We start from the raw sequence: 18,375 nt of genomic DNA, 5'->3' as shown, positions 1-18,375 counted from the left end.
AGTCAAACTTCACCAAATCTAGTCAAACTCAATTTTGACCCTGCAACTTGGTTCTACAGTTCAACCCTGCAAATTCAGCCCTACGGCTCACAAAATAACCCTACAATTCTCGCACGTGTGGGCAAAAACAAGCAAAAATTCAATTTTTTCCTTTCTTCCTTAGATTTCTCTCTCTTCCTTGGCCTTCGCACTTCTTTTCTTCCTTTCTTGCTCAGAGATCGAACTTTTGTGAGTGAGTGTACAAATGAGGACGAAGTCTCTTCCTTTCATAGCCATCCATGTGTTGAAAAGTGTAACTAGGTTCAGTCTTCATAATGACATCGTGATTTTATATAATTGATGTAAAGAAGAAAATTGTTATTTTATGTAATTGATGCTCAAGCACTTGCAAAGTTTATGAAAGGGAAAGTGAAGGCTCAAAGGATTCTCATCGAATCCATCAAGGATCCTCTCATTCCATGTGTATCTAAACTCGACACCTCAAAAGAAATATATGACAAATTCGTAGAGTTGTTTTATGTAAGCATTGTAGGAGAAGTTATCTCTCCAAGGCAAGAACTCTACAAGCTAAGGATATCAAAAGAAGGAGGAATAGCCTCATACTTTGTGAGGATATCTGAAATAGGGATCAACTACAAAATCTGGGTCAAATAATGTTTGACAAAGAGATGACCACTGTAGTACTAAATGCACTACCATAGGAATGGGGTAACTTTACTTCAAGTATTTATGGGAAGAAAGAAGCCAATCCATTCCAGGATCTATGGTCTCTATGTAAAATTGAAGAAACCAGGTTGAAGGCAAAAACTGATGTAGGATCAAGTGAGAAAAATCAAGCATATGCTGCTATGGCAAAGAGAAGAGGAAAATCTAGGAAATTTGGTCCTCGTAAAAAGGAAGAAGCACATGGCTAAGATTCAATGCTATGGATATCAAGAATATGGGCATTACAAAAGAGATTGTCCTAAGCTCAAGAAGGACAATAACAAAAGAGGTAGAGAAGAAGCCCATATCACCGAAGAAGTGGAGGAAGCTGAAAAGAAGAAGTCCAAGAAAGAGGAAGTAAAAGATCTTTACTATGATTGAGATAGTCTTCCTCGCCCAGTTCTTTTCAAATTCTTGTTTTCAAGTTTTCTGTTGTAAGATATGGCTATCATGAATCACTAAGGAAAATGATAGGATGCATCATGGCATCATAGAAGCATTAAAATCAAGAGCTCGTGATCATAGAGAAAAATAGTTGAAATAGAAGTCTATGGCAGTCACCTATGGAAGGATATAGCTCTTGGTAACCTCATTAGAAGCATAAGTGGCACTTATGGGAAAAAGAAGAAAAAGGTCATCTAGCACAAAGCTCATCATACATCAATCAAAAGGGAACATTTGCTAGATGAGGATACTCAAGATCCTCTATTGGAATCTTCATCGGAAGGTTCACCAATCAAAAGGAAGCAAGGGTTTCATCAAGAATTCCATCTTGTGGGAATTCATGGGATGATGGTATGATGACAAAAGAGGTGAAGCAGATCAAGGGATTGAAGTTCTTTCAATCAAGGAAGTTGTTGAAGAAAGTATGGATGACCTAAAGGAAAAATGAGGTATGTATGCTTGTATTCAATATTGTAAAGTCATGTCATATGGTTGCAGGTAACATGGACAAATGTTCTATCTAGAGAGCATGATCAAAAGAAAAGATCTCCTCCTTTGAAAGGATGCAAGAAGGCATGGGCCACACATTGACTAGATGAAATCAACATAATATGTCCTCATATGAAATATGAGGTGGTTAACAATAATTGGAGGAACTGTGACTAGAAATTCCTAGAAGGAAATGTGTGAAGAAAGAAAGGAAGAGATCATGAAATATGCAACTATGAAAAAGGGCAATCAACATCCGAGGACTGAGAGATTTTACAATGATATCTTCATGCAAGATATGAAGACCCTGGTGAAGTCTAGAAAACAAAAGAAACCCTTGATAGTATATATCTTTCGGAGATGTGTCAATGTGTATGCAAGATGTTGATGCAAACTAGAAGATGTCATGATGAAAGACCATCACAAAGGTAATTTTGATTTAATGTTCATTTCGTATTTTTTAATAATATATGGATGGGCTTATGCAGGGCTGCCAAGGGAAGAGTTGTGGATGTCTTCCACAACTAATGCCCATGTAGTAGGATGAAAGATCCTTAAGGAAACATGGCATGAAGAAGGCAACATGGCATGAAGGAAGACCAAATATGGACTAATGGATCACTTTCCAATGATGACATGACTGACTCATGGATGAAAGTGATGTATGGTCTGTACCCTACGAAGAAGTCCCAAAAGATGTAGACTCTATGACAAAGAAGAAATTCATGACATCAAAGGAAAGAGTTCTACAAGCAATTGGTTGTCCCATGATCTCCACCTAAAAAGCTACTGAAAGCAAGTCCTTGATCAAGAGGGAGGTTAGTCAAGTCCCTGATTAAGAGGGAGCTTGGGTACATTCCTTTATGGAATGGGTTGGTCATCCCTAGTTAAGAGGGAGTGACAGTTATGGTTCTCTATCTCATGTGTCAAGCACTAGACTAGGACTAACAGCTGTAAGTCTTAGTGAAGGCCAAGAGGAGAGAGATAGATACATCATTCTTATCTCCACTTGGGAAGACGGAATGGAGCTATTGCTGAAGCAGAGAACCGGGTTCTCAACCTCTTGTACAAAAAGAAAATGTCAAATCCAAGATGTCCTCCAATGGTCTCCTCCTCCTCTTTTATAGATCTGATGGACTCCTCTAGAACCTCCTATTTTATTATTATTTTAATCATGGAACAATTTTCCCTCTTTTATTTCAATTAAAATAATCTTTTTAATGCGAGAAAAAGGTAAATTGGCCACCATGTCTCCTCAGGTCACCGAAACTCATATCTAACCATCCCATTATGTAGATCTTGTTGTTTCAATTCCAATGAGCTATTACACTAAGGTGTTTTGTCACGTATTCCTCGCGAAATGCCACCTTAGGCGTAATTAATTGAGTCATGCCCAATAATAACTCTATTTTTTGCAAGTTGTCGAAAGGCACCGAAACGAAAGGCAAATTGTGCAGATGATGGAATATACCAAGCGAATGCCACTGAACCTCATAAAAACCTCCTCAAAACCCCTCCAAAAGCACCTGGGCCCACTGATGACACCAACTTGCACCTGTGACCTATCTGCCCCCAACTTTGAAAGTCCATCTTAACCATGTCATATGAGGAACACCAAAAAAAGGGACATTACAAATACCTCCCTAGTTAAGAGGGAGTGTTGAAAAGTGTAACTAAGTTTGATCTTCATAATGATATCGTGATTTTATGTAATTAATGTAAAGAAGAAAATAAAATTATTTTTGTAATGCTTGAGCCATATGTTTCATGCTCAAGGAATTCTATTTTTAGTTAAGTCTCCCATTGTGAGCCCTTAGGATTAGTCATCGTGTCATAAAACTCAATTGATTCAATGTCATGTCTGAAAAACCCTTATTGGGCATGTTACATATGTATATGAGTCATTAAAAGACCCTCCAAGACCAAGCTCAAGCACCTCCTTCAAATCGGCCAAAAGATATTTCTAGAAAGGCATGTCGGCCTTGTCACTAGGAGAAGTCAGCTTATTTGAAGGGCAGATCACTATATATAGGGCAGCTTGGCCTCCAATTGATAATAGAATTTCGGTCAAGAAAAAGCGGGCAGAAAGAAGTGCGAAGTTCATGAAGAAGGAAACCTATAACGGAGTGAAGGAAGGAAGAACATAATCGAGTTTATTTGTTATCTATTTTGGGTTGATACACTTCACATGTACGAGGTATAGGTGTTGCAGAAGGAGCCGAAGTATTGCAATAACACTTGAAGGTCAAATTACAAAGAATATTAGGGTGATTCTCAAGCCGCATTACCAAAGAAGAAGCCTCCATCTAGAGCGAAGAAATTTAGAATATCAAACCTAGTCAAGTGTTGCAACTAGGGTTTCTGAAGTAGGGCCGAAAAGTTGTAGGTTTGATCTAAGGCAAAAGGGTAGCCGATGAAGAGGAAGAAGGAAGCAGTTTGACCATCATTGACTCAAGGAAGAAGAAAAGGTTAAATTAAGAAGCCTTGTGACTTGGTCTTGGAGAGGTTAAATGGGTCAAGGGTCTTGATCTTGGTATTCGTCAATTGAAGTCTATATAAGAAGAAGAATTTGTTTGGGTTTTTCCTCTCAAGTTGGAGAGGTTTTGGCCCTGGATGATTGCTTACATTTTGTGTCTCTTGTCTCTTTATTATTCATGCTTTGGTTGTTGTTTTATGAATAAAAACACTATAATGATCTAACAAAAGAGAAGATCATAATCTAAAGAAGTAAAAAAAATCACAAGCAATTATCATTGAAGAGAAATCTCCTAATCCAAATGGCCTATATTTCTCAACACCATGTCGTGAATTGGGCCTCTTTTAGGCTGACTTCTCCTGGCAGGGCTGACTGGGTCTTGGGGGTCAAAATGACTCTTTTAAACTCAAATATAATATTTTTCTTTTGATACAAAATAGTCCAAATGGGACTTTGACATAGGATAAATTTTCTTCATGACTCAATAAACCCTAGACACATGAAGAACATGCTAGACTAGAAAAATAATAATAATAAATTTTCTTTTTCTTGCTTTTTACAAGAAATATATATTGACACAAGTACAAAGATAATTATGAAGACTGTACCTAGTTACCTTTTCCAACAAAATGAAGGGAGTGAATTTGAGGGTGCAATCAAGTACAGACAGCGTGTAGGAAGTCTCATCTACCTTACTACAACTAGACCAGATATTTCATATGTTGTAAGCATCCTTTCCAAATTTATGCAAAAGCCATGTGAGGGACATTAGTCTGCTGCGAAAAAGGTCTTGAGATATTTAAAGGGAGCTCAAGATTATGGAATTAAGTACACCAAGGTGGATGATTTCGGTCTTCACATTCTGATTCAGACTTCACAAAATTCAAACTTTATCAATGTTATTACAGCAATAAGAAAATGTTAAACCAACAATGCTTATGCTTGCCCAAGATCACAAAAATATGTCAACTTAGAAAATATGTATGTTAGTTTTCTCAAGATATATCTTTCAGTAAAGTTCAGATCTGAAGTATAATTCGCAGCAGTAAGTTAATCCACAAATCAACAAATAGTGATGTCAGCAGCAATGCCCAAAAATGCCTAAAAATAGTAAAAAATGTCAAACTTGAGAAAAATCAATTTTTAAGAATTTTTTAGGACTTGACTAGGAAAATTTCAGATATGATATACTTATTTCAGCAGTGAAACAGTGACAGATCAGCAAGATAAAATTGTCAAAACTAGACAACCAATATTTCCAAAAATGGCAAAATACACTAAAACTTGAAAATTTCCAATTTGACGGCTTTAGGAGAATTTGATTCGGCGATTTTCAAAACTGATACGTTTATGGCAGTAGTATATTAATGACAGATCAGCAAACTGAAAATACTACAGATAATCCCCACAATGTCTAAAAATAGTAAGTTTGCCGAAAAAAATGAAAATTTAAATTTTTTAGACTTTAATTAGGATGTTATTCAGAAATGTTCAGATCTGATTTTTTACAGTTATGTAGAAATTTCCAGCAAGCTAAAATGTAAAATTTAGGTCACAAATTAGAGATGCCCAAGTGGCAAAAATTTGTGAAAACAAAGATTTTGCAATTCTAAACAATTTTGACCATATAAAATTTGGTTTTGATGCCTAATTATTTGTGCTTTAATTGTTGTAATGAAACTGAAGCAAAATGAAGTTTTGGAAGTCAAACCCTAAGCCCAAAGCCTTGAAGATCCCACCGTTGAAAATCATTGAAATTTTGGGATTACCTTGCCGCTTGCTAGATATGAATTTTGAGACCTTAATCCTACAAAACCACCAAGTATTTAGCCTTAAAACTTCAGTTTAGGGTTTCGGGTTGATTTTGGGGCAAAAGAGGCCAAGAATTGGAGAACGAGGCAAAGGAAAGCCAATTTGTGGGGATAAAAGGGCTAAAATGAAATATCAGTGGCTGAAATGGCAAAAGGAGGCCAAAAATTGAAAACTCGTGTCTCGAAAATTTCCAGATTTGAATTTTTCCATCAAATCTTCAGTAAATGGCCCTGCAAAATTGTCTAGAGACTAGATCTTACCCTCAAGGGCCTAGATCTAGCTCTTCTCTCACTTGATCCCTTGATCCAACCTGCAAAAAATGAAATAAAAACACCCAAACCCCAAATATATAAAAAATAGATCTAAAACCCCAACCCAAGTTAGAAAAAATAAATTACAATTTAATTTACAAAATATACATGGGTTTTTAAATGGATTTTGAGAAAATAATTTTTTCAATATTTTTTACTTGAAAGAATGACTAAAATGCTTCAAAAAAATTAATGATTCATTATAGCCCAAGCAAAGACTACATCCACCATATAAAACTAGAGATCCAAGCAACAGTGATTCTTGCCCAAATTTGTGAACTTGGAGGCCAAGGACTGAAGTACCTGCAAACACTACGTATTTATCTCAAAAAAAAATCTGTTAGATCACATGGGGAATCAAACCACCTAAGATTAGCCCAAAACTGTCAATAGTTTGATTTTATCTCCATCTAATAAAAAAACAAAACTTGACAATATTCAGCACAACATAGAGATGTCTGTAATTAGCACATACCACAAATCAATAAGCAAGAACACCTTGAATTGCACCCCAAAGTCTTTTATTATGATAGAAAAAATAGTTCAAAACGGGACAATAGTTTACACAATGTTTCAGCGACAATTCTAGTCAGAGATCAAGATGATTAGAGACTCAAATGACTCTCTAATTTATAGATAAATCCTCCAAATTGAAAAATAACAGCTAGTTTATTTGATCCTTGTCAAAATAATCTTGGTCGTTGATAAATACTTCAAGATCTTTTAATATTGACCCTTGATTCCTTATTTTTTAGGAATTTTCAAATTTATTGTTTAATTCCATTTTAATTAGCTCAAAATTGATTATTTAAAGCTAATTTCCTAAAAAAATGACTTTGACTTAACCACCAAAGTCCAAGGGTCCAAATTTTCTTGAAAAATACAATATTCCCATGGTGGAGGACCCTTAAAAATTGATTCGTTCAAGACCCACGAATTTTTCCATTTAGAGAATTTATTTTCCTAAACATTTTAATTTTGACTCTACTTAATTAATTTTCTAGTTTAAGATTTAATTTTATTTAATTAATTTACAAATGAGGGGATTAATTATTTTTCCAACCCTCTATTACATATGAATTTTCTTTTAAAGACCCAAAGAGGGAATACACATTTGTCTTAGACCCTCAAAGCATAAAACCCATCTGCTACTCAATATAATCTAGTAAACCAAGTGATTTGTAGTAAAACAATTTAGCCAATTAGCTTAAATTATTCTCAAACCACTTTTACATTAGACTTGACTAAAACACTAGGACTCACCTAATAATTCGACAATAAATTTCACCCTAGCTTTGGGGGTTTAAGCTGGAGGGAAAAAAGTCTTCTAATTAGCCGTGTCGAAAAACACAAGTAATCAGTGAGGTTAAAAAACCTATTAGGATGTTCATCATCAAATTATAAGCTTACCTAAATCGATACATAGACTCATGGTTTTACTAAGATCATTTACAATATATAACTTGCAGAATGGGATGACTATGGCACAGAGACTACTGATATGTGATCCAATCCTTGTTGAAAAAATTGGTACTTCCGCTTCCTTGGAACTTTGACAATTTGAGTGCAACAACACCTAAAGAATCTAAACTTGAACACAATGAACATGAAATTTTACCTATGTTGCATGTGTTCCCGTGTCTTGGGGATTTAGGGACTTTTATTAGACATCTCCAAATTGCTAGGGACTTTATTTAGGACTTTGGGACTTGTCAATCATCGCCAACATGTTCTAGGCAAATTTCATGAATGTTTTGGACAGATTTTAGGGATATTCTAGGAAACTCTCAAGGATTTCCTAAGAAGATTTTAGAAGCATATATCTTCGGTTTTGACAATCATGGACATTAATGATTTCACAATAAGATCATTTTTACCATACATTACTTTTGTATTGCACTGAATGAGAATCTGTTGTACAAGTTGCAACTCAAAAATGGGTTTTGTATGATGGGTTTCAATTTGAGGTTCTAGTGATTTAAAGATTGTATTTTCAACAACAACATTACAAGTAGGAAAGCCTCCATCTCAAGAAAAAAAGAAATATTACATTTCATAGGGTTGATTCTTGTGGTTCTTGTTCTTCTCATTTTTCATGCATTTCGTCTTTTACATATTTTACATAGGTTTCTAGGAGTCATTCAAGTCCAGTTTTTCCAACCTTATAACCACTAGCATTAAGAAAACAATCATATAATGTTGACTTGGATTGGGTACTAAATGTTCAAATAAATTCCTATTCAATCACTTCTTAATATGAAATATGAATCTAATCTCTTTACAAAACCAAAGTGTTTTATAGTGGTTTTCAATCTCGGGGTCTCCACTTAGTCAACTTGTGTCATAGCACCTACATTCACGGGATATTAAAAATACGCCTGATTCACTAGATATTGATAAAAACCTCGCAAAATGCTTTTGTTGAAGCCCCTCCAAATACATCTTTCTAATGAAAATAACCCTTAATTTTAATAGATATCCTCTATTTCTACTAAATACCCCTATTTATACCCCCCCCCCCCCCCCCGCAATACCTATAATTCCACCCTACCCCCACATCACCCGCTTTGAAAGAAGAAGAAAAAAACCCTACAATATATTGACTCTATTTTTCATAATTTAAAAACCCCCTTTATGAATGAACATGGTAAGATATTGGTCAACAAGGTGAAGTTCCCATCTTTTCAACATGGCTGTAAAAATCTACAAAACTTACTGAGAAGGGAATTCCATTTATGTTTTAACATAATCATCATTAGCAAGAAATGTGAGGAAGAGAAGTTGCTATAGAGACAATTCTTTGTCTCATAAACCCTTTGTGGACCTTGTTACAAATTGAAAATAGTTACACTTAAGTTTCCTAAAACTAAACTACATTTTTCTCATGTCTAGAGGCCAATAATGGCATGTCACTCTACCCTTTTTTAAATTTGTCAAGCTTTGAGGGATGTGCATAATACTATATAGTATAGCTTGTTGTGCTTACAAACTTCAAGGAATTCCAAATTTTTATGGTGAATTCATCGTCCCCAACCTGCCATCCCTTGAACCATTTGGGGTTGCAAACTAGCCGTCCCATGGACATGTCCCCCAATCCCCGTCATTTCCTGTCTCGAAAACATGTGCAACAAAGGATCTTACATAACGACAAACTCTACATTAAGAAGGGCAACAGATTCAAAACCAATGGTAGTGAGACAACACTACAGTTGTTGCTACAACTCAAATTATCCCACTGAAGGTAGGAATCAAACATGGGAGGTGATCATGTTGAAAATAGTAGTGAATAAGGTCTTCTTTGACGTGTGCCTTAGTCAAAGAGAACACAAGCAGTCATGTCTTTAGCATTAACAAGTTCCTATAAGTTAGGATGAGTTCCTAAAAGTTAGGGCGAGTTCATGAACCAGTTTAACTAATGTGAATAGTTGGAGGCTCAGTTGTTTGTCTCCTAGTGCGAGTTAGAAGTCTCAATGGTTATTTGTGGCTAGGATGAGTTACATGAGTTAGTTAGACTCAGTTAACTAATCAATCACAAGATCAAGTTCCAAAAATAAACTTGCCAGATTTAGCTGATGCGAATTGCTTATAAGGAGGACAAAGGCACAAAATTGGATCATTGTTTTGTAAGCACAAGTTGGTGAGACAAGACAATAGAGAGCACGAGTTTGTGTGCAAGAGCTTGTGTGTGGGAAGGGCGTACTAAGGAGAAGCTTGTGCGCAGATTGATAGAAGAGAATTCCTTGGGATTTGCGCTAGGATTTAGGAATTAATTCCTAAATAATAGGAGCTCCCTATGCGCAAGGATTTAGGAAGCAGATCAGGGTTCTTGCAAGGTGTTTCAAGCTTAGGACAAGCAGAGGGAGAACAAGATTGTTTTCTGATTGAAACAGTTGTATTGTAAGAGATCTATTGCTCAAATTTCTATCAATAAAATTCTCAAACAAGCAAAGGGTTTTCCCAGTTGGGTTCCCTAGAAAATTTTGTGTTATTGTATTGTATGAATGTGTTTTTAATTATGTTCTATTTCGCTGCAAAAGAGTAGAGAAATTATGTGTCTTGGTGTTACAATTAAGTTTCAAATTGTTCACTACAACAATGCAGAATTTTCATAGAAATTCTACATGGTATCAAAAGCAGGAAACAGAATAAATACCAAGATAAGTCGATCCATATATCACAAGAAGCAACGCAATCATAGGAGAAGAATGTTTGAAGCAGTCGCAGTGTCTAAGAGCCTTATCAAAGGAAGAAGGCGCCAAGTTTCTTGTGACCTTTCTCTGTGATTGGTAGCGGATGAGTTTAAGCAGTTGGTGTTTGAGGTTGAGCGCCGTTCTATGCTCTTTTTTGTAGTGTAATTCTCTGTGCATCAGGCCACAAATTTTTTTGCTTGTTACAAGAGGGCCAAAGCCCTGGATGGGAGCAAGACAGAGGTAGATAACCTTGGAACAACAGCATGTATTAGGCCAAGTTATAATGCAATGAAGGAAGGCTTGAAGAGGAAGGGTTACACACGTTTTGAAGGAGGTTTAGAAGATGAGATCTGGGCTAATGTACTACTAAACAGGTGCCCTAACCAGAGGGTCAAAACCTCAGGATTGGGTGCATAGGCCGAGGGGATTTAAGGCAATGGAAGTCATCCATTGCAAAGGTATGCTTGTTGTTCTTCCATGTTGATGCATTGCTAGGTGGTGAGGTCCTTTGAGACAGATTTGGTTGGAAATTTGTGTACAGGTTGAAGGACTATTAGAGAGGTGCCACAAGTGCCCTAAGTACAGCTTCTTGTGAAGGACTACAAGGTTGTTAGTGGGCAGGTGTTGGAGAGCTTTCTAGGTAAGCAGAATGACATTCCAAGGGTTGAGATCAAATCACTGCTTAGAGGGATACTCTAACTTCATTCCATGGAAAGGGAAGATCATGATAATTTTGGAGGATAATGAGGTGGGAGAATTTGTGAAGCAGGCTATACCACCACCACAAGATCCCCAACAGTTGACCCAACATTCCAAGAATGATATCAAGGCAAGAAAGATTGTTCTAGAAGGGTCAGAGATCATATAGTTCCTCATATCCATGAGAAGAAGACAGCTTATGAGATGTTCAAAACTATTTTAGAACTATATCGGAGTACTAGTGATACCAGGAAGCTTGCTCTTAAGGAGAAGCTGAAGAGTATCCAGATGAGCAAGGATGAGCCCATCATCTCATATTTGTCAAGGTTCACTCAGGTACGAGATGAGTTGGGTGGTGTGGGCGTGATTATATCTGATCATGAACTTGTGAGTTTGGCCTTACTGGGACTTCACAAGTCTTGGTATGGTTTCTGGGATGTTGTCAGTGGCAAAGAAAATTTTCCCAATTGAGAAAGGTTTTGGACTAAGTGCGTTCAGGAAGAGATTCGGAGAGGGACCAGAGATGGTAGATTGATGAAGGCAAAGGATGAGGAGAACTTTTCCCTGGCAGGCAAAAGTAGCAAGGCTAAGGGTAAGAAGGGCCAAGGAGAGGTTGGGTCGAATCAGAAGGGCAAGAAGAATAATCTAAGTAAGATCAAGTGCTTCCATTGCCATGAGTTTGGACATTGTGCCACTAAGTGTCCTAAGCGGAAGAAGATGTCGAGTAAGGGTCATGTAGCTGCATCAGTGGAGGTAGATGCACTTCCTGCCCAGTTCGAGAAAGATTTCTCATTGATAGATTGCATGGAAAGCTTAGCAAACAGTAGTGTATGGTATATTGATTCAGGAGCATCCTTCCACATCACTGGGAACAAGAAGAGTTTCAATCACCTGAAGGAGGACATGCAGTTTCAAATTGAGCTAAGAGATGATAGTATGTATGCAGCTAGAGGAGTTGGTACTGCTAGCTTTCAAAGGGAATCAAGTTTTGGTAGATACAGTTGAGAACAAGGGTTATGATGTTGTCTTCAGCAGAGATAAGGCTTACCTCTAGCACTTAACTTCTGGATGTAAGAAGCAGATAGGTGTGAGGATGAAGAATCTCTACAAGTTCCAAGTAGAGACAGGTGCAGCCTTGAGCAGCAAGGCAGGGAGAGCTCAGAGTAGAGAAATGATGGTTGAGGAGAGCAGAACTCAGAGGGAGTCCTTGAGCAAGAACAAATTAGAGTACCTGAGAAGAATTTACTCAAACTAGACCCTCAGCCAGTATCTCAATTTAAGTCTAGGTTAGTTGGCAATTAGGCCAACCAGCAGGATGATGAGGACCATAGCCAAGGGCGAGAGTGTGAAAATTCCAACGCTGGAATCCCTACTACAGCAAACTAATGTTACTTCTCCCACTTGATTAAATCATACAAGTTATTTATTGTCTTCTATGGTAAACTTTGAAGTAAATATATCTGCAGCCTTCACTTAATTCACATATATGCAGAAACAAAACACTGAGCAAGAAAGAATAATGCAACACATAGGACACAGTTAGTTTTGGACAAATAGTCCCCGGAAAAACCCAATGCGAGAAAACTGGTGCAGCAGCTCTGAGGGTTTATTATTATGCAGGAGAAAATTTATGAGTACAATTCTAGGATGCTCAACTAGCAATCCTTTACAGAGAGAATACTGAACAAAAGACTAGTGAAATGATCTCACCCTGTGATTGGAGAATCAGTGACTAATCCTTCAGCTCTGGAGGCTTTGCGTCAGCGTGGCTTTTGCGCAAAACTGTGTCACCCTGGGCAGCTTCTGCATCAACCCTCCTGGGTATTACGCTGCCTCTCTGCTCTGAATCCTTTGTTGGCTAAGAAATCGACTTTTCTGCCTCCCAGTCTCACACCCTGGCTTCCGGCAACTAAACTTCGGCTTCCCTCGGCAGGAACTCGATTTCCCCTCACTGACTGCATCAGCACTTGGTAGGCCAGCGTCAGTCTTCCTCTGGACGTCTTTCTGTCCTCTTCTGCCTTGTACTCTCCGGAAATTCCTTCTCCTGGATTCTCATTGCCCCTCTGCTGCAAGATCTCCTTAATCGATTTTCCTCCTAAGAACTTCTCACCTCAGAAAATCAATTTTCTCAATCTCTCTGAGTTTTCCAAATGACCATCAAGCCCCTTCTTATATCTTCCTGTTGGACAACCAACGACCTAGATTAAATCATAATCAAAGGCTTAGATCGTTTTGGCTTGATCCGTGTATTTTTCTAGAAGTTTCACCCCTCATTAGATTAATGCCCATTAATATTTTAATTTTCTTAAGTTTAGACTTAGGAAACCCATTAAAAATATTAATTATTTTAACAAAATCACTTCTGGGTGAAATTTTCCAAAACGTTTTCTGGGTTCTTTAGAATGCATGTGCCCAAACCTCCCTGCAAAATTTGAGGCTTAGAGCACATCCGATGCTACCCCAAATCAACAAAGTGGAGACAGCCACTCAGTGAGAGACTCCCAGTATAGGGAAAGTTCCATCCAAGTGGGACTTGTTTACGAGAGATTGGGATAGATTTGGATCTTCTAGTATCACCTTCAGCTAGATGAAGCAGCCACAGAGGTACACAAAGTACATGGCACTTATGACTTAAGTGATAGACTTGCAGAGCATGGTGGGAAAAAACAAGTCTTCAGATCAAGTTCCACAAAAGAAAGCAAGAAAGTCTTCTAGTTCAAAGGGAGCAGTTGCAGTAACAGAGAACGTGGTAGTGTTGGAGACAGATCCAGGTGGACGAGGTTCTTCCAGAAGCACCTTCCTCGCTAAGAGGGAGTGTTGAAAATTGTAGCAAGATCTTCTTTGACTTGTGCCTTAGTCAAAGACCACAAGCAATTTGTCTTTAGCATGCACAAGTTCTTATATGTTAGGACGAATTCCTATAACTTATAAGTTAGGATGAGTTACTAAAAGTTAGGGCGAGTTCATGACGCAGTTTAACTCATGCGAATAGTTGGAGGCTCAGTTGTTTGTCTCCTAATGCGAGTTAGAAGTCTCAATGGTTATTTGTGGCTAGGACAAGGTACATGAGTCAGTTAGACTCAGTTAACTAGTCAATCACAAGATCGAGTTCCAAAAATAAACTTGCCAAACTTAGTTGATGTGAATTGCATATAAGGAGGACGAAGGCACAGAATTGGATCATTGTTTTCTGAGCACGAGTTGATGAGACAAGACAATAGAGAGCACGAGTTTGTGTGCAAGAGCTTGCGTATGGGAAGGGCATACTAAGGAGAACCTTGTGTGCAAATTGATAGAAGAGAATTCCTTGGGATTTGCACTAGGATTTAGGAATTAATTCCTAAATAATATGAGCTCCCTATGCACAAGGATTTAGGAACTAGATCAAGGTTCTTGCAAGGTGTTTCAAGCTTAGGACAAGCAAAGGGAGAACAAGATTGTTTTCTGATTGAAACAGTTGTATTGTAAGAGATCTATTGCTTAAATTTCTATCACTAAAATTCTCAAACAAGCATAGGGTTTTCCCAGTTGGGTTCCCTAGAAAATTTTGTGTTATTGTATTTGTATGAATGTGTTTTTAATTATGTTCTATTCCGCTGCAAAAGGGTAGAGAATTATGTGTTTTGGTGTTGAAAATAATAGCGAGAAAGGGTTCCTTGATTTGTGCCTTAATCAAAGGAACCACAATGAGTTTCTCCTTGAGCATGCATGAGTTCCTATGAGTTAGGAGCTAATTCCCCAAAAATCAAACAAGTTCCTAAAATTTAGGGCAAATTCCTAAAAGTTAGGAGTGCAAGAAGCAGTTGACTAGTGCTAATTAGTGGAAGGTCAAGTTTATTATCTTCTAGTGCAAGTTATTTTGGGTAAAGGACAAGTTGATTGAGCCACACTCCTAAATTACAGGAAGGGCGAGTTAACACAACCAGTGAGCTTTTGTTAACTAGAGAATCAACAGTTCGACTTTCCTCGAATAGAACTTGCCAGTAATAGCCTAATCGAAGTGCTTATAAGGAGGAACGATGGCACAATTTCATCATTGTCTTGTAAGCACGAGTTGGTGAGGCAAGATGATAGAGCTCATGGGTTTGTGAGCAGATTGCACAGGTTTATGTGTGGAGCTTGTGAGAGAGGACGTACAAGAGGAGCTCGTGTGAGTATTGAAAAAGGCAAGTAGATCAGGGGTGTTGCTGATAGTTTCAAGCTTGGTACTAGCAGAGAAATCAGATTGATTTCAGATTGAAACAAGTTGTATTTGTATAAGATCTACTGCTCTAATTTCTTCAATGAAATTCTCGATCAAGCATAGGGTTTTCCCAGTTGGGTTCCCTAGAAAAATGTTGTGTTCTCTTGTGTGAATTGTGCATTTATTTTTGTTCCTATTCCACTGCAAAGTTTAGTAGAGAAATTTTGTGTTTATATGAGAAGAAATCATATTTCAGATTGCTCATATTAGCAGATCAGAATTTCGTGGATTTTCTACATTTGGTGTTACAATTTAGTTTCAGATTGTTCACTACAATAGTGCAGAATTTTCACACAAATCCTACAAGTGTGAGGGATGTGCATATACTATATAGTATAGCTTGGTACACTTACAAACTTCAAGGAATTCCAAATTTTTATGGTGAATTCATTGTCCCCAACCTGCCATCCCTTGAACAATTTGGGGTGCACACTAGCCTTCCAATGGACATGTCCCGCTATCCCCGACATTTCCCATCTCAAAAACAAGTGCAACATAGGATCTTACATAATGACAAACTCCACATTAAGAAGGGCCACAGATTCAAAACCAATGGTAGTGAGACAGCACTACAGCTGCTGCTACAACTCAATTTATCCCAGTGAAGGTAGGAATCAAACATGGGAGGTGATCATATGGAGCAAAAGCCATCATGGGGGAGCCTGCTAAAGTGTCTATGAATTCATGCGATTAACAAAGATTTAGATCCAAATTGCACTTTACTATCAGCATAAAAAAAGCAATAGTTTTTATTACTGTCATCCTCATCGTCCCATAGGCCTATGTGTTGCACAAATATATATTGTACACAGTATCTGCCACCAAAATGAATATGAAAGGCAAAAATTATAATGCAATTGGGCATCTATTTCCAACTAGTATGGAAGATAACATTACTATGATTGTATAGATAAGAGTATTAATAATAATGGGGAAAGAAATCCCAACATAAGGAGATGCCATGTAACGGTAAAACTTCCAATCATTAAGGACATCTCATGGGTAACAACCGCAAACCAGCTGATTGGGTTTAGCTCAAGTGATTAACAAGGAAAAATGTTCTTCCCTGTGCGGGTTGAAATTCCACTTGTGACATGTGTTGTTCTATGTGAGCCAGTTGTTGAGGCTTTGAGCCATGAAAAAAATCTCACCAGAAGGTGGGGTGCTTTGTTATATGTTACAAAATATTTTAAAAAATAAATAAAATAAAATAACAACACAAATCAAGGAAGGTCCACGAGACATGATTAGGAAGGAAATGGTTGATTTTAAAATTCAACATACTCATGCAAAATAAAGCTTCATTTGAATGTGAGGCCACCTTTGGAGGTTAAAAAAAAAGTGAATAATCTACTCGGGTCCTACGTGATTATGATATTTTGCCTAATATGTAGAAGACGCCAAAAACAGAAAGCCATGGATATATAAAACACCCATGGATTCTCCAATTCACCAACCATATAAATATTTGAAATTAATGCTTATTTTTATCCCATCTACATTTCAATTACGTATACATAAAACCCTGCCACCACAGGGACAAGGCGCGACCTTAAATATATCAGCAAAGCTTCTCGTAAACAGATTTGAACACACCAAAAAACACAGGTAAAAGCAGACTTACGTGCCACCGACGCCCCCAGCATTATCAGAGGAAATAGTGGCGAAAGGCATCTCGCAAATTGCAACCCTGGCACCAAAATTAGCAGCGAACCTGGAGGCTCTGACTCCGCCGCTCCCAGCTCCGATTGTGAACAGGTCATAGTCGAATTCCTCACTCTTTCCCAACAGTACAGCCCCATTGTCAACCTCTGCTCTCGTGCTCAAACTGCGCCATTGCCGAAGAACATTTTTATTTCTCTCTTGGTAGAGTTTAGGGTTTCTGCAACTGATTTTGCAGAGCGCCCTTAGGCCGGACCAAGGGGAAATTATATAATTGGAGTGTGGAGTGTACAAATTTTGTACACTGTGAGAGGAAAACAGTACAGCGACACATCTAGGAGCTCCCATGGAGCTAGCCATATCTGCCTAGTCCTCTATAAATTTTCTGTAATAGTTTGGGGTTTTGGTTTTACAATCGCCATGTGGATAACAATATATTTTATAACAACATTCATGAGTAGGGGAAATTGTGTCCTTTCACTTCTTGCGTTGTCGTAATTCTATGGTGGAAAGATTGGAATGCCAGTGTCACTTTTCCATTCCCTCTTCCCTTCACTTGTTGCGTTGTCATAATTCTATGGTGGAAAGATTGGAATGCCAGTGTCACTTTTCCATTCCTTGAGCGTTTACTGAATAAGATAATCATTTTAATGTTCTGTCATTAAATTTAGAAACAGTTAGGGCAACTCAAGTTAAATTTATGGGAAAAAAATTGAAATCTCTAATATCATTTTAATTAGTGTGATGGGTGTATGGATTTGTAATTTTACAATTTTATTAAAGTTCAGAAAGAAATTATTTTAACGTTTACGAAGCTAAAGATAGTCTATGGGACAGATTGCTTCTTCATTTGCGTGATGTATTCGGCCATTTTTCTATAAAGCTTCGAAATAAATGCTCTTAGCTTCTCGACAAACCCCTCGCTAAATAGATTATCCCAAGAGCTAGCTGCCAGCATATCTGCATAATTTTCTTTGTTGTCTTTGAAGGCCTCACATTCTAAAATGAAATGTTTTTTTGTTTCCACTTTTCCGGAATAACAAAAAATGCATACTCTTTCCTCCCACACTTATTTTGGCCTTTACCAGCATCTTGTTTCACAACGGAGTTGATGAGAATTAGTCCTTAACTGAGCAATAAGAATTTTGGCTCTCCAAAAGATATTGGCCTCTATGTATGCTTTTGGTTGATGACTATGAGTGGAATTAAACACTTCAATATAATACTTTTTATTTCTTCCTAGCTCCTTATACCAAGTAAGCTTGTGGAACTTTTCCATAACAAAAGTTTTTATCTCTTTGTTGTTTATGGGACACGCATTCAAGCAAATACCCCATTTACTAA

At 37.5% G+C, this 18,375-nt stretch overlaps 1 protein-coding gene across 1 annotated transcript in view; it reads right to left on the bottom strand.

The window, feature by feature from the left end:
- LOC149191417 (glutathione reductase, chloroplastic-like) overlaps positions 1–17,519 on the bottom strand; it is a 152,422-nt gene extending 134,903 nt beyond the window's left edge. Inside the window, exon 1 of the mRNA XM_089404251.1 lies at positions 16,994–17,519. Coding sequence (XP_089260377.1) covers positions 16,994–17,391 — 398 coding nt within the window. The 5' untranslated portion in view covers positions 17,392–17,519. The remainder of the gene's footprint in view (positions 1–16,993) is intronic.
- Positions 17,520–18,375: the final 856 nt, after the last annotated feature.

Source organism: Pinus tabuliformis, chromosome 2_2 (assembly GCF_031772625.1).
Source record: "Pinus tabuliformis cultivar Carrire ecotype Pingquan chromosome 2_2, CPIR1, whole genome shotgun sequence".
Taxonomy (NCBI): domain Eukaryota; kingdom Viridiplantae; phylum Streptophyta; class Pinopsida; order Pinales; family Pinaceae; genus Pinus; species Pinus tabuliformis.
The sequence above is the reverse complement of the archived record's forward strand: the minus strand, read 5'-3'. Positions and strand labels throughout refer to the sequence as shown.